This window comes from Neopsephotus bourkii, unplaced genomic scaffold (assembly GCF_033783945.1).
Source record: "Neopsephotus bourkii isolate Nb327-2 ecotype Australia unplaced genomic scaffold, CSIRO-AGI_Nbou_v1 NB_234, whole genome shotgun sequence".
NCBI lineage: Eukaryota > Metazoa > Chordata > Aves > Psittaciformes > Psittacidae > Neopsephotus > Neopsephotus bourkii.
Genome location: NW_026900744.1, coordinates 15,985,298 through 15,998,546, shown reverse-complemented (window position 1 = coordinate 15,998,546; position 13,249 = coordinate 15,985,298). Strand labels below are relative to the sequence as shown.

The 13,249-nt window shown below is 41.2% G+C and overlaps 2 protein-coding genes and 1 long non-coding RNA gene across 7 annotated transcripts in view; 2 read left to right on the top strand and 1 right to left on the bottom strand.

Moving 5' to 3' along the window:
- The first annotated feature begins 155 nt into the window (after positions 1 to 155).
- Positions 156 to 3,919, top strand: CENPL (centromere protein L). Its single transcript, XM_061345535.1, has 4 exons — positions 156 to 352; positions 672 to 923; positions 1,675 to 2,217; positions 3,579 to 3,919. Exons 1-4 carry the CDS (start codon positions 230 to 232, stop codon positions 3,648 to 3,650), a joined length of 990 nt encoding a protein of 329 aa, XP_061201519.1. The 5' UTR covers positions 156 to 229; the 3' UTR covers positions 3,651 to 3,919.
- Positions 3,920 to 4,414: 495 nt separating this feature from the next.
- KLHL20 (kelch like family member 20) overlaps positions 4,415 to 13,249 on the bottom strand; it is a 30,181-nt gene continuing 21,346 nt past the window's right edge. For 3 of the 5 annotated variants that reach the window (XM_061345531.1, XM_061345534.1, XM_061345530.1), the window contains 6 exons: positions 12,855 to 12,998; positions 12,527 to 12,660; positions 11,709 to 11,917; positions 9,739 to 9,845; positions 7,662 to 7,742; positions 5,811 to 7,577 (listed from right to left, as the gene is read on the bottom strand). In XM_061345531.1, the coding sequence (XP_061201515.1) occupies positions 7,547 to 7,577; positions 7,662 to 7,742; positions 9,739 to 9,845; positions 11,709 to 11,917; positions 12,527 to 12,660; positions 12,855 to 12,998 (706 nt within the window). In that variant the 3' untranslated portion in view covers positions 5,811 to 7,546. Of the gene's footprint in view, positions 5,719 to 5,810; positions 7,743 to 9,738; positions 9,846 to 11,708; positions 11,918 to 12,526; positions 12,661 to 12,854; positions 12,999 to 13,249 lie in introns of those variants that run through there. The other 2 variants (XM_061345532.1, XM_061345533.1) reach the window with 2 other exon arrangements.
- On the top strand, positions 7,724 to 12,223 carry LOC133207996 (uncharacterized). The gene is made up of 2 exons (XR_009724206.1): positions 7,724 to 7,909; positions 12,091 to 12,223. It is a non-coding gene; the product is annotated as an uncharacterized LOC133207996 (long non-coding RNA).

Sequence of the window (13,249 nt, the reverse complement as noted above, 5' to 3'; positions counted from 1 at the left end):
AAGCCCCTCCAGCCAGGGCCAGGCGGGGCCCAGCTGCAGCAGACAAGTCACCTCACGATAAGGCCTACTACCCCCAGCTCACCAGGAAACACCTTCTCGCTCTTAGGCCCAGCAGCGTAGCTGCATCGGAGAAGACTGGGTCCTTCCCCACTTCCGGCTCCGCGGGGCTGACGGGAAGAGAGTTCAAACAGTGACTGGCGGGGAGTGGTGCTGCGGGTCGTTGCTAGTCATGGAGTCGCTGGATGGGGCGGCGCGGACGCTGCCCAGCATGGGGCAGCTGTCGTGGGGGCTGCCATTTGGGCGAGCTCACGGGCGGTGCGGCCTCAGCCCCAGCGGTCGGCTGCTGCTGCAGGTAGGACTGGGTGGTGGATGCGGTGAGTCCTACTTATCCTTTCGGCCCTCGGCCGAGCTCGCTCCTCCGCTGTTCCCGCGTTATGTGGGACTCGTCTCAGTGCTGCCGTCTCCCGCTAGGCACCGCTCCCGTGGTGCTGCCAGGCGGGAAATCTCTGCGTGTTCGGGCAGAGACTGCGAGCGGCGGTGGAGCCGGGCCGGCTGGGGGTCCTCCTGCAAGCCCAGACTGGGGAAGCTGTTCCTCACCGCTGGGGAAAGGGAGGGTGTGTGTTCTTATTTCAATTTATGTATGTATGTATTTGTTTGTTTATTTTCTTTAGGGAAACTTAGATTCCCAGGCAACAGCGTTTCTACTGCGCAAGCAGTGGGCCTTATACAGTGTGACTCCTCTGTATAAATTCTCTAGCGCTCATCTGAAGGCTTACACTAAACTCCTGAGTGCGTATATCGCCGGCGAGAAGCAGAAGGGGCTGGCGGTGGAAGTAGGGGTTGAGCTGGACATCAAAGTGGCTATCTCCAGCCTTCCAGACCTGAAAGGTAGTGACGAAGACGAGGCTGCAGTTCTCGTGCAGGTAAGGATCCTTCCCGGCCGTATTGATAACTGTAATTGAGATTTGCAAGTTGCTTTTGGTGTCATAAAACGCTCTACCTCTAAAAAAAAAAAAAAACAACAAAAAACACCCACACACCACCACTCCTAAAAAAAAAAAAAACAACCCACAATTAAACCCTAGCTCTGTGTGGTAACTACTGTAGTGTCTCTTGAAATTTAATATAAGTGAACCTGGTCTATTTTTAACTGGAACACAAGTAACGCAATTTTGAGTTTAAACTTTTTTATAAGATCAGAGTAAGACTACAAGGAGCAATCCTCATCTATTTTTTTTAGTGAGCAGTCAATTAACAGCAAGAACTTCCTGGGTGAAGTTGGCATAATCCTACCTTGTGGCCATAGCTCAAGTCTAATCAGCATTTCCAAAATGCCTTGACAAGATGCTGTTGAAATGCCAAGTTCAATATGGCAATGATCAGTGTGTACCATGGCTTGGCTCTTCTGAATTAAGCAACATAAGTTTAATTCTCAGTACCATTCCTAATTAAGTGCTTTTCCTGCTGTTTTCAACAGAATTGCACATGTCTTTTAGGGATGTAACAGACTGAATAACTGTATGACCTTTGCAGAAAATAATGTTGTATGTGAGGTTCCTGAGAAAAAAATGTACCAAATGCTTGAGATTATAAAACGAACAAAAAAAAAAAAAAAGGCTAAAAAAAGTCCTACCTTGTTCTGTAGCATTCAAATGCTTCTCTTCCCTATCCCAGCTTTCTTTGCGATCAAAAGCTTCCCAAAAGAAGTCAGAAGAGAAACTGGTATGGTCGGGCTGGTTCTGTTGTGTGTGTGGAGATGATCTTTCCAAGAACATGCCAGCAGACTTCACTTGTTTACCTGTGTTTCTTGCTAATGGGGCAGAGAGTTACACATCCATTGTTGGAAGTTGGTTTCAAAAGACTTTTGACTGCTGCTTCCACCGTTTAACCATTAGCCCTCTCAATCTCAGTTGGATGGCAGCTATGTGGACTGGACGCAAGTTGGAAGAAAATGCATCTGCTATGGAACTTCTTTTCTCTGTACCCAATCTTCCCCAGTCTCTGAATATTTCATATGCCATTCATCCAGAGGATGCAAAAGCTCTGTGGGACACAGTCCAAAAAACTCCAGGAGAGGTAACACAAGAAGAGGTGGATGTCTTTATGGATTGCCTTTACTATCACTTCCACAGACACTTCAAGATCCACTTGTCAGCTACAAAACTGGTGAAAGTTTCTACAACAGTTGCCTCAGCACACTGTGATGGGATTATAAAGGTGATGTTTAAAGTAGCACACTGTCCTAACTAATGTGCGACCAAAAAAAATAGTTGTACCTCTCTAGAAATGCCTTACTCTTAAAAATGAAGGTTTCATGTTTCTTATGCATTATTTCCTTTAAGAAATTGTTAAGCCCTTGGGTTTTATTAGTCATAACTGGTTCTGGAGTTCAGGCTATCAATACAGTATTTTACCGCTGTACTGCAACAGAAGCTACTAACCCTAGTCTTGGGCCAGAAATAGGTGTATTAGCTGTGGTATGAACAGGAAAATTTCTTTGCCCATTGCCCAGTACTGAAGCTTAAAAAGATCCCAGACTTAATAAAAAAAAACCTTAAAAGAATAATACTAGCTTTCCAGTACTGCAGTTATTAAAACAGGCAGAAGACAAATATAATTAACCTGCTATATAAAAGTAATTTGTGTGTGAAACAAAAGACGATTTTAAGAGTCAAAATGTTTTGCTTAAAACTACTTCACTTATAACTCTTTTCATAAAGGTGCACTGGTCTTCCTATAGAGGTATCTACAATGTCTTTTAAAATCACGGAGGTTTAATCCTTTCTGAAGTTTCTTAAGTCTGAGTTAAAGAACAGTTTGTGTAAAAGCAATTGCTTAAATTCCATCTACGACACACTGCCCTTATTATTCTGGGTACAGAGCGAACGTTAGAGGCTGTAACTAGGACCCCCCTCATGCACCTCTTTCCTGGAGCATGTGCTCATCAAATGAGAGATAATAAACTTTGCTGATAAGCATCTCTTAACAATTCTGGCCTTCAGCAGAATTGCAAATGCTAAATGTTAGTGTTGCATTGCTTCTTTTTATCTGCAGGAGTTTAAAAGTGGCTGAAACACTTTTTGCACTTAAATAAACACAAATGGTATTCAACCGAATAGGCTTTCTGAAGAAAAGAAAATTCTCTTCTGGAATGTCTGTTGTGTAAACTCAGTTATGGCTCTTCCATAATAGGAATATATGTGGTATAGGAAAATAGGGGTGTTCAAGGAAATTGGCAATGTCCTTCCTGGCCTTCCGAAAGAAGGGAGGTAGCTGAAGGAGCAGGAGTGCTAGGATTCTCAGCTTCCAAAAAAGTTGGAGTAGGAGCAGGACAGTTCTTAAGATACCCTGCTTCACGTGGGACAGGAGCAGAAGACTGAGGGCTCTGAAAGGAGAGCATGTAGGCATGTGTATCTTCCCATATCCAGGGTCAAAACAGTAACAAAGGTACTGTGCAAACAACAGAGAAGCTGACTAGACACATGGAACATGTAGCTGGTTTTCAGCCATTTAAAGGTGTGGAAATCTGGCAACTGTAATATTTTTACATGCCTTTTTTTTTTTTTTCTTTCTTGCAGTTTCTACAAAGCCAATATGTAATTGAAGTGCTGATGCTACTGACAGAACTAGCAATCTCTCAGATACAGTGAGAGTCATTTCAGGAAATCATGCTGAAGAGGCTACTGCTGGAAGATATATGCTGAGAAATCAAGTAGAAAGTCATTCCTGCAGCATCTTCTTTGCTTTCATGCTGAGTGGCCAAAACTGGACTCTTTAACTCCTGCACTCGACTCTAGCTGTAATTCAGTGTCATGCACAGTAAAGACAAGCAGACATTTGTGCCCTAAAGAAGGGCTACATTACAAACTATACTAGTAGCTTCTTAGGCACCTTTATCATAGTGATTCTGTTCATTTATGTGTATTACATCAGAGATACAGGTATCAGCCAGGGGCTAGGAGATAAACTTTGCAAATTCTTGGATGCAGCTTGCTGTCAGGTATTTCTGTTCTTTCAAATAGCAAGTTGGTTTTCACTTAAGTAGATAGCTTAAGCTATACCAACCTTAATCTTGGCTCAACTGCGACTACTCTTGGGCCAATCTAAACACAGAGTCAAACACCCCTGAGAAAGGGTGCATGCTGTGCAACCCAGGACAGAAAAATCCAGGTTTCTAAATTCCTTTGTATCTTGCTAAGGCCAGTTGGTAATAGTTCATCTGTGTCCTGTTGGGCTAAGTTGAACAGCATGAGCCTGACAACTGCCTTTTGTATCCAGCCTGTTGGCTGTCTTAGATGAGTTAGTTAATACATCAGAAATTAAGGGCTGTGGATAAGATAGGTATTTACTGTGCTTTGCCTGATGGTTTTTATCTTTGATGTAATCTTGTAGGCTCCAGAGTTCTTGGGGTTGGAGCTATAGGTGCTAAAATTTTAACCTAGATCTCTACTACAGTAGGCAGGATTTCAGACAGCTGGTGGACAGTGCCCTAATCATAGCCTAAACAAGCAGAAAGTGAGTAAACACATGTCAAGTGTTATAATTTTGTGTTACAGTACTAAATATTATTTGCCATTTTTTACCAACACATTGGTCTTGAGCTAAGTAAAGACCAAGAATGCCTGCTTAAATATATACTTGTATGGTGTTTACCTGATTTAACTACTCGTTGTTACCTATTAAGTAATTCTGTGAGCAGCAAAATTTAAAGTCTAGTTTCTTATACAACTCACTTGTAATAACTTCACACTTCTGCACCATCTGTGAGGTCTGAGGAGTTTGTGCTGTGATGCTCCCCTAAACAGGGACAAGTTTCCCTTCTTTGGCCAACCATGTAATTTTAGGATTTGTCAGCTGTCACTAAAAACATTCTTCCTTCTCCCCACACAGGGAGATGAACCAGCCATGCAAATATTTAACCACCTAATGTGATGTAACTGCACACCTAGTTCCTAATCTACTTTAGCTAATTCTGTAAATAGATTATTAAAAAAAACATGCACTTGGTTTTAGTTTTTGTTTACTAGTTGAAGATGGATTATTTTTGTTTGTAGAGGTTGCAGTCTGTAAAGTGCTCTTATCCTACAGAAGCAGCTAAGCAATTTCCTGAAGGTTTTGACAGCACATTTAAACTATCACTTCTGGTGCTTTAGTTTCCTTTTATTAAACGTCTTAGACAAAGTTTGCTATCTTTATTCAGAGGAACACTGGGTAAAGCAGTAGGTCTGATATAACTGGCACCTGTACTTGATTTGAAAACACCACCGTTACACCCATGGCTTAGTTTTAAATCTAATGCTCAGCTCTTTCCAACAAATTTGAATAAATCTCTAAAAACCTAAATTCCATATAGCCTCTTTTAACTAGTTCTTTGCCTTAAGAACACAGTCTAATAGCATGTGAAACTCCAGTGGAGTGCATATATCAACTATGGCCATACTCTGCTTTCAAAACTGATGCTTTGCTATGTATACATACATCTACTACAGCCTAGCTTTAAGGTACTGCTAAAATAAAAACTTACTTTCTCCAATTTAACATCTACAAATTGGAGTATAGCCCTCAATGATAACTGCAGTAAAATGACCAGAGCTAGATTCATCCAGGTAGTATGGCTGCTTTCTTAGAGAAAAAGCTGTTTCTGAATGATGTGCTTCTAAGCAATTGAGGGTGGCAATAAACAGCAGAGTTTTAAGCCTGTTTTACTTGGACTGGTACCTGGAAAAAAACAAAAACCAAAACCAAACCAGCATCTGTGTTCACACAAACTATACAATGTCCACTGCTTTCACCCAAGGGAACAAACCAAGAACAGCATAGAAGAAATTTATTAAGATAGCACTATTTATACAAGTTACTCATGCTAGAAAAAAGCATAAATGATACATGTAAACATTTGTTTACAGAATACTTGTTTTCCTTGTAAAGGTGCAAATGATCTTCATATGTAAACACAAGAATACCGACCGTTAAGGGAAGAGGGACTTTTAAAAAAGTTTTAACTGGCCCATTTATTACTGTAGTGTATTTTTTACTATATTCAAGCACATTAAAATTTGAGTTACATGAATCAAACTATGTAAGTTAAAAAACTTAAGATGTCAGCACTGCCTTTTCCATCTCAAAAATTTGCAGTCCTCTTACTCTTTCAAAATCAGATTTAGTAAGGTCCAAATTTTTATCAGGTGCAGAAAGTTGTTCTTTCATACTAGACAGAAATTACAGTACAAACGTATCAGAACCTTTGAGTTGATAGTTTCTCCTTCCTCTCCTCCCAGATGCCTTCACAGTCACTGAAACATGAGTTACTCATAGTGCCAGCAAACAGTCCATCCCCTCCAAACTCTTTAATGAGTTTCCTACATTTTCCTGTTCTAAACACACACAGGCAAAGTGCATAAAAATAATAAAAATCACTAATAGGGAGGGTACCATCTCATCATGGCCAGTGTTTTACAACAGGAATTCTAAAGACACAGATAACAGGCTGGAGGGCAGCTAAGATGCTGGTCTAAATTTTTTTTTAGCAGGAGCTGACTGTGTGTCTGGCATTCTAGCAAGAACCTGAGAGGTGAGCATTGACCTAAGCTAGTCAGAATTATCAGATGACACCTGCATCCCAGCTTTAGACAAGAACTGATACCTAGCAGCCAATGTGAGAAAATGTTTTTTATAAGTAAGCAACAACTAGTTGTTTCTAGGTTTACACAGGGGAGGGGAGAGACAAAAGCTGAACTTTTGTACCATACACTGTACAGTAAAAAGGCATTAATTTGAAATCCTTTTCACTCTCACCCTTTTTGGGCACTTCACTGATTCAGTTGATAAATGAGAGTTCCAGTTCTACTCCTTGCCTTCAGCAAGACTGAAAAGATACTCAGGGCACCCATCCTCACAGCTCCTGTACTCTCTTAAGAGACCCTAAATCATACCATAAGGGCTGGAACCACAGTAGCTGGCAGGACATAGCCCTGCCCTACTGCCAGTTTATCAGAACTCAAATTGCACATGTACATATACATATATATAAAATACATATATATATGCACATACAGGTATATAAAAAGCTGGAATTATCACTGTAAGCAGTACAAAGAAAACATGTGATACAAATTAAATGAAAAAATAAATATACTCTGTGCACAGAAAAGCTTCCGTGCAAAGGTGGCACCTTGCAGGTCAAGTACTTTTTTGAAGCTCTCTGTAAATAAGGCAAAAGCAAAGTTTTCTTTATCACTTTCCTCTTTCGCCCACCACACAGCTGCCACATCCACTGCTCACACAACAGGAGGGAAGTCAGGAAACCCTCCTCCTTGCCAGACTCCCAGTGTAGCATATAGTTTCTACATCGGCACTGTTTACATTACAGTAACTTTTACAGTTTGGTTTATTCAAAAATGTAGACTATTTAGAAAAAATACGGACATAAGCAACACCTCTACTTTTGTCCAGTGGTTCCCTGGGGTCTGACAACATGGTCTCCCAGCAGGCACGCTCTCACAGAAGTCATTTTTACGATTCCATAGAAAGAGTCGCTGGCAAAGAGTTATATTGGATCTAGACTGTGCATACTAGAACTGCAAAGAGGTCCAGTGTCAACAAGTCTCTTCAGTTTTTCTTGGAATGAGAAGCATGGGGTCTCCCTCCCTCTTGATGCTTACCATATATGGGATTCACAGTGTGTCATTTTGATAACACCTACTCCTCCTCCCAGCCGCCGATAATTCATACCACCATACAACCTGCAAAGACAAGGTTTCAGTGGTCACTGGTTTATGTCCTTCATGCAGCTAACATGGGAAAGACTGAACCATCCTTTGTGAGCACAATTACACCATTGTTAACCTCTGGTTAAAGCGGACCATGACAAGTAAGAAGCTGGGTAGCAGTCAACTTACATACTTCCAAGGTAAACAGCAGTATTTGCTCATTCCTTTCTCAAAGCAGAAACTGCTTCTCATTTTGACACTGCAGTTTTCTCAATCACTTGCTTTCCCCATCTGGTAATGTACAAGATAGAAGAGAACTCTGTAGACTATAGTTAACCTTGGGCTACATTTTGGATAACACAGGAGCAAGAATAGGTTTAGCTATTCACAATTCAACTATTTTTTTTTATATTTCTAATACCAAAAATTCAGCTGATCCAACCAAGGTACAACTCATCTGAAGCACCATCTGTTTCTCTGAAATACGTTACCGGAATGGTGCCTACATTTCATATGGAAATCTGATCCCTACTCAATTCAGCTGCATATTCCCCTCTGTGCCACTGAAGTCTGCTGGCAGAAGTGGGAGAAGCAAGTTTTTAAACAACTCTTACCAATGCAATTTGCTAAATCCAGACTGCATCAGAAGCATTTCTCAGTTGGGTGATGCAAAAAATAACCTTCACAGAGCAAGAAGTTCAGCAAACGAAAGAAAAGACTGCAGATGTTATCAGCTATACTGAATTTAGTGGGAGAAAACCACAAGCAAATACACTGAGCAACCTCCTAACTTTCTGTGAATGCTAGCCCAAGCAGTAACTCCTGACATGTTATTACTGTCACTGGGAAGAGCTGAAGCCATTCAAGCTAAGGAATATAAAGTACATATTACTCTCTACTCAACTGGTTTTCTCAGCAGTTCAAAAAGCACTGTCCAAAGCTCCACAAACAAGGGGAAATTTCTCCACTGCTTCTTATGACAGCTTATCTCAACAGGAAAGAGTTAATCTACTAGTATTACTAGGCTGGAAGGAATAAAGACATTAACTTCTATTCCCCACTCCTGTCAGATTACTAATGCAGCAAGAATACCCATAGGAGCTTTAAATTTTGTACTAATTAGATTTGGGAATAAATACACAAGCAACTGATTTCAAGGTAGTTATTACTAAAAAGGCTATATTTCCTGTTTCTTTTCTGCTCAGTATACATTTTTTGATCAGCAACTTCATATTATTTCTCTCAGCTTATAAATCTGATGACATTCTTCTAATTGCTGTCTTGCAGATTTAAAGGGGAAGAACATCATATGCTTGAAGTGTTCTGTTTCAGCTCCTCCAAAAGGATTTGGAAATCAGAGCCTCAGCTTGAGAGAAAAAAATGAGTAGGCTTAATTTTGCCTCATGACTGTGAGCTCTTTTTGTTAAGGGCAAGCTGTTTTATTGAGAAGCGGAAGAGATTCAGCCCAAACTAAACAGAAGGGGCATCTCTCAGTGTGGTCCATTTGTGTTACATTCAGAAGCAGTATTAAAAACATACTAGGTTTTAGTATGACCTTTTGCTTGCTACCCAACAAGCCTGCCAAATCATTTATTTCCTCTGAGTCTCAATAACCTGTACATGTTCCCACCTGCAAAAGATGCAATGCAACTTTATTCATCAGGTGTTGGTTAAATCTGTTGGATACTTAGATGGGAAAACTGTCACAATCTCACTCTAGTTTTACTTAAAATGCTGTCAATGACTGGAATTCAAGCAGAAATCTACAAGAAAATGTTTCTCAACTGCCACAGTCATAGACATGGGGATGCTGTAGGTAAATGACATTCTGTGACATTTTTCAAAGTGTAGTTCTTACACTTCCATGCAAGCCAACAAGACACAATGTCAATGTTATGCTGGCTACCACACATGAGCTCTTCACTACAGTGTACATCACACTTCTGATTTGTCTGGGACACCTCCAGCTGGGTGGCAGCAGGTACAGCTGGAGATTGCTTTTTGATTGTTTCAAAAACTTAACAGTTACCTCCATGTGTTAGCATCTGGATCAAACACCTCAATGGTCTTCAAGTATGTTGTGCCATCAAAACCCCCTACTGCCATCAGCTGTCCATTCACCACGGCAAGGCCAACCTGAAAAACAAGCACCACAGGTAGCAGCTACTTAGCTGGGATGTCCTGCAAAGACAGGTCCTGAAAAGCAGGGTTAGAATTAAAAGGATTTAATAACCATGTTTGGTGAAAGGCAGTCTGCAGTAGAGGCTTTTGGGTTGGGGGAAGGGCAAATAAAATAGCCTAAAAATAATGAGACATGAAAAGTTATCTCAAAACAGAGAGTCTCTTAGAGAAGAAGCAGAAGGTTCCCCTTATTACCAGCTAAAAGAACTAGAACTGCCAGAATTATAATAGATACATGAGAATCTAAGCCTTTGTCAGACAAAACTTACTATGTCCTGGACTGAAATTCTTCAAGTGTGACATGCATGCACCAGAATATCTACCAGCCTACAGCCTGGAACACTTGCTTGAACTAGGGACCCATATGTAAGCCCCTGGCTTGCTCCTCTCAGGCTGGGGGCTTGGACCATCTGTAAGCATCCTGGATTCCAGCATTTCTCTTTTTTCTGCCGAAGCACAAAAAAAAGTCACTGAAATCTCCAATAGTTCTGTGGTTTAGGAAGATCGTTTCAGTGAAAACATCTTGTGACATAACAGAGAAAATACAAGAACACAATATAAAGTGCTTGTTTTGGCTCTGAGAAAGTTGGAAAACTCAGGAGGGCTGCAGATACAGATGCATCTGTTTAGCAGCTTACAGAAAGCAAATAGAGAAGCAGCTCATGAAAAGTCAATGCCTGATCATTAACTAAAAAGGACAGCACTGGACAGCAAACTATGTCTTGATGGAAATAAATATGTGTTCTCTGCCTCCAAAACCAGTAGTTGCTCAAATTATGATTCATACTTGCCTCACTAGACAAAGAAATGCTAATTTACAGAAAGAATTAGTCCACTCTTTACTACAGAATTCAGTACTCTTCATGAGGGACCGTAGTGATACAACCAGGGTCAATGGGTTCAAATTTAAACAGGGGAGATCTAGCTTAGATATAAGGAAGAAATTGTTTACTGTGAAGGTGGTGAGGCACTGGAACCAGCTGCCCACGTTTTGGATGCTCCCTCCCTGGCAGTGTTCAAGGCCTTGAGTGACCTGGTCTAATGGAATGTGTCCCTGCCCATGGCAGAGGGTGTGGAAATAAGATGATCTCGAGGTCCTTTGCAACCCAAACCATCCTATGATTCTATCCAATGAGAAATATTCATGGCATTTGCATGTGCCTAAGCACAATGACTACTTAAACCGCTTTTTTCAAGTAAGTATACCGAAAGCTCTAAGATTAGCAGTTGATGACATGCTGCAACTTCCAGCATTCACAGGATTCAGTGAAGAAAGGCAACATACTAACCAAAAGCCCAGAAACTTTCCCACACACATCTCAACGCAAGTAAAAGACTTTGATGAAGTCTATATCTGAACACCTGCTTGCCCAATTTCCTAGCTTGCTCTTCTATGCAAGTATGTTTATCTCCTAATTCACCCAAAGAGTCGGTTACCAGTTTTGATACTGTTCTCTAAGAGTATCTCATACCAAGTAAGGCTACATCACCAAGTAAAAAACTGAAGAACTCTTCTGTTTCAGACCTAAGTAGCTGACTCCATACAAGGGACCAAAACTACTAAAAAGATCCTCAAATGACTCCATTTCCCCATCCTCAGGCATGTTACACATGTTTATGGAATGATATGACTACCACTTCATTCTCCAGTCTTGCTAAAGATCTTTGACTTTTTGCAAAACTTTTCCCCCTTTCCTCTCACAGAAGAGAGGTGAAGGTACAGAGGAAGCAAGAGAAAAACCTCACAAGATGACACTATACTATGTTTTCACTACATGATTATGTATAGTATAAACAAGAAAACCAAGCCAAACTCACTCCACTCCGGCGGGATGTCATGGCCACAACAGGAGACCACTGGTTGGTTCGAGGGTTGTATCTTTCAGCACTACTGAGCTCTGTTGTATCATCTCTGCCTCCCACAGCATATATCATGTCTTGGTATACTGCACAGCCCAGGTGCTTCCTCCTTGTCCCCATAGGTGCAATTGTGTGCCAGCGGTTCTCCTGGGGATTGTAGCGTTCCACTGCAGAGGAAATGACACACTGGGGGTTAGCACTTTTGAACCTCCATTCAAAGCATTGTTCAATCTTTGAAGACGTTACAATTTCCACACACCAAAAATATGACGAACCAGTTTGTTATCTCTCACTCTAATGCTTTTGTCCTACAGAACTCTATTATCTCTCCTGTCTCCAGCCCTACAGTCAATCACATTCAGCATCTTCACTCAAGAGGGAGCTGGCAATGCTGCAAACTGACCTGCATAACCATCTTGCAGTAGTTTTACCTTTAGCAGTTTCCTTCCTAGAGCAGAAAAGGGTTACTGCAGGGGAAAGAAAAAAAAAAAAAGAAGAAAAAGACATGCTTGCAACTATTATGCAAATGATCAAAGTATTGTATTCAGGACACTGCCAAATGCAGCAACAAGAAAAAAAAAAAAAGCAAGACATAAGCAGGCCATAGGTGCTCCCAAGCCTGGAGACTGAATTACTATATGGCAAGAATTGTATTTTAAGAAGAAAAAAACACTACAAACTGATCACTAAAACAATCAAAAGCCATCTGGGGACATAAAGGACAAACAGGACCACGACAAGTGCTGACTGCAGTTAAGGGACAGCAATAGCCATACCAGTATTGAGAGGAGAAGTTCCATCAGAGCCTCCCACAGCATAAAGGAAGCCCCCCAGCACAGCCACTGCAACTCCCAGGCGCCTGGTGCTCATAGAAGCCACTCGAGTCCACTTGTTTTCTTTGGGATCATACCTGGCAGAAGAATAAACAACAAAGCTTAGTGAAGTGTCTAAACTTCATAAAGGGGCAGAAACCTTACTCTGTTCAAACAAAAATCCCTGTGAGATCTGTGCAGCAATCGCTCTTTCTCCAGCTCATCTGCATCAATTGCACCTTCTAAGAGGCCTTCTTCTCCCTGAGCCCCACTTTTTTTAATCAGAAAGTACCTTTCTACAATGTTTAGACAAGAGACACCATCCTGGCCACCCACAGCATAGAGGTAGCCTCCAAGAACTGCTACTCCAACGCTGGTCCTGCAGGTACTGGTGGGGGCCACATCACTGCTCCACTGATTGGTCTTTGGATCATACCTAGAGAAAACATACCAAATAGTGTAAATTGCTTGTCTAGGTATGTTTCAGACTCTCTCATGCTTGGGAGCTACTAAGGCAATGAAACCTGCCTGTCTTGAGTTTAGACTGCAATGCAGCTATTTGTAAGTTAGACAAAACCTCTGAGTCATATAATGCATCCAATACATGTTATTCCAGGGATGTTCAAACTGCTGCGTGAGATGACTCAAACTGAAGATCAAAGGTTCAGGTCCATAAGGGAGCAGGTT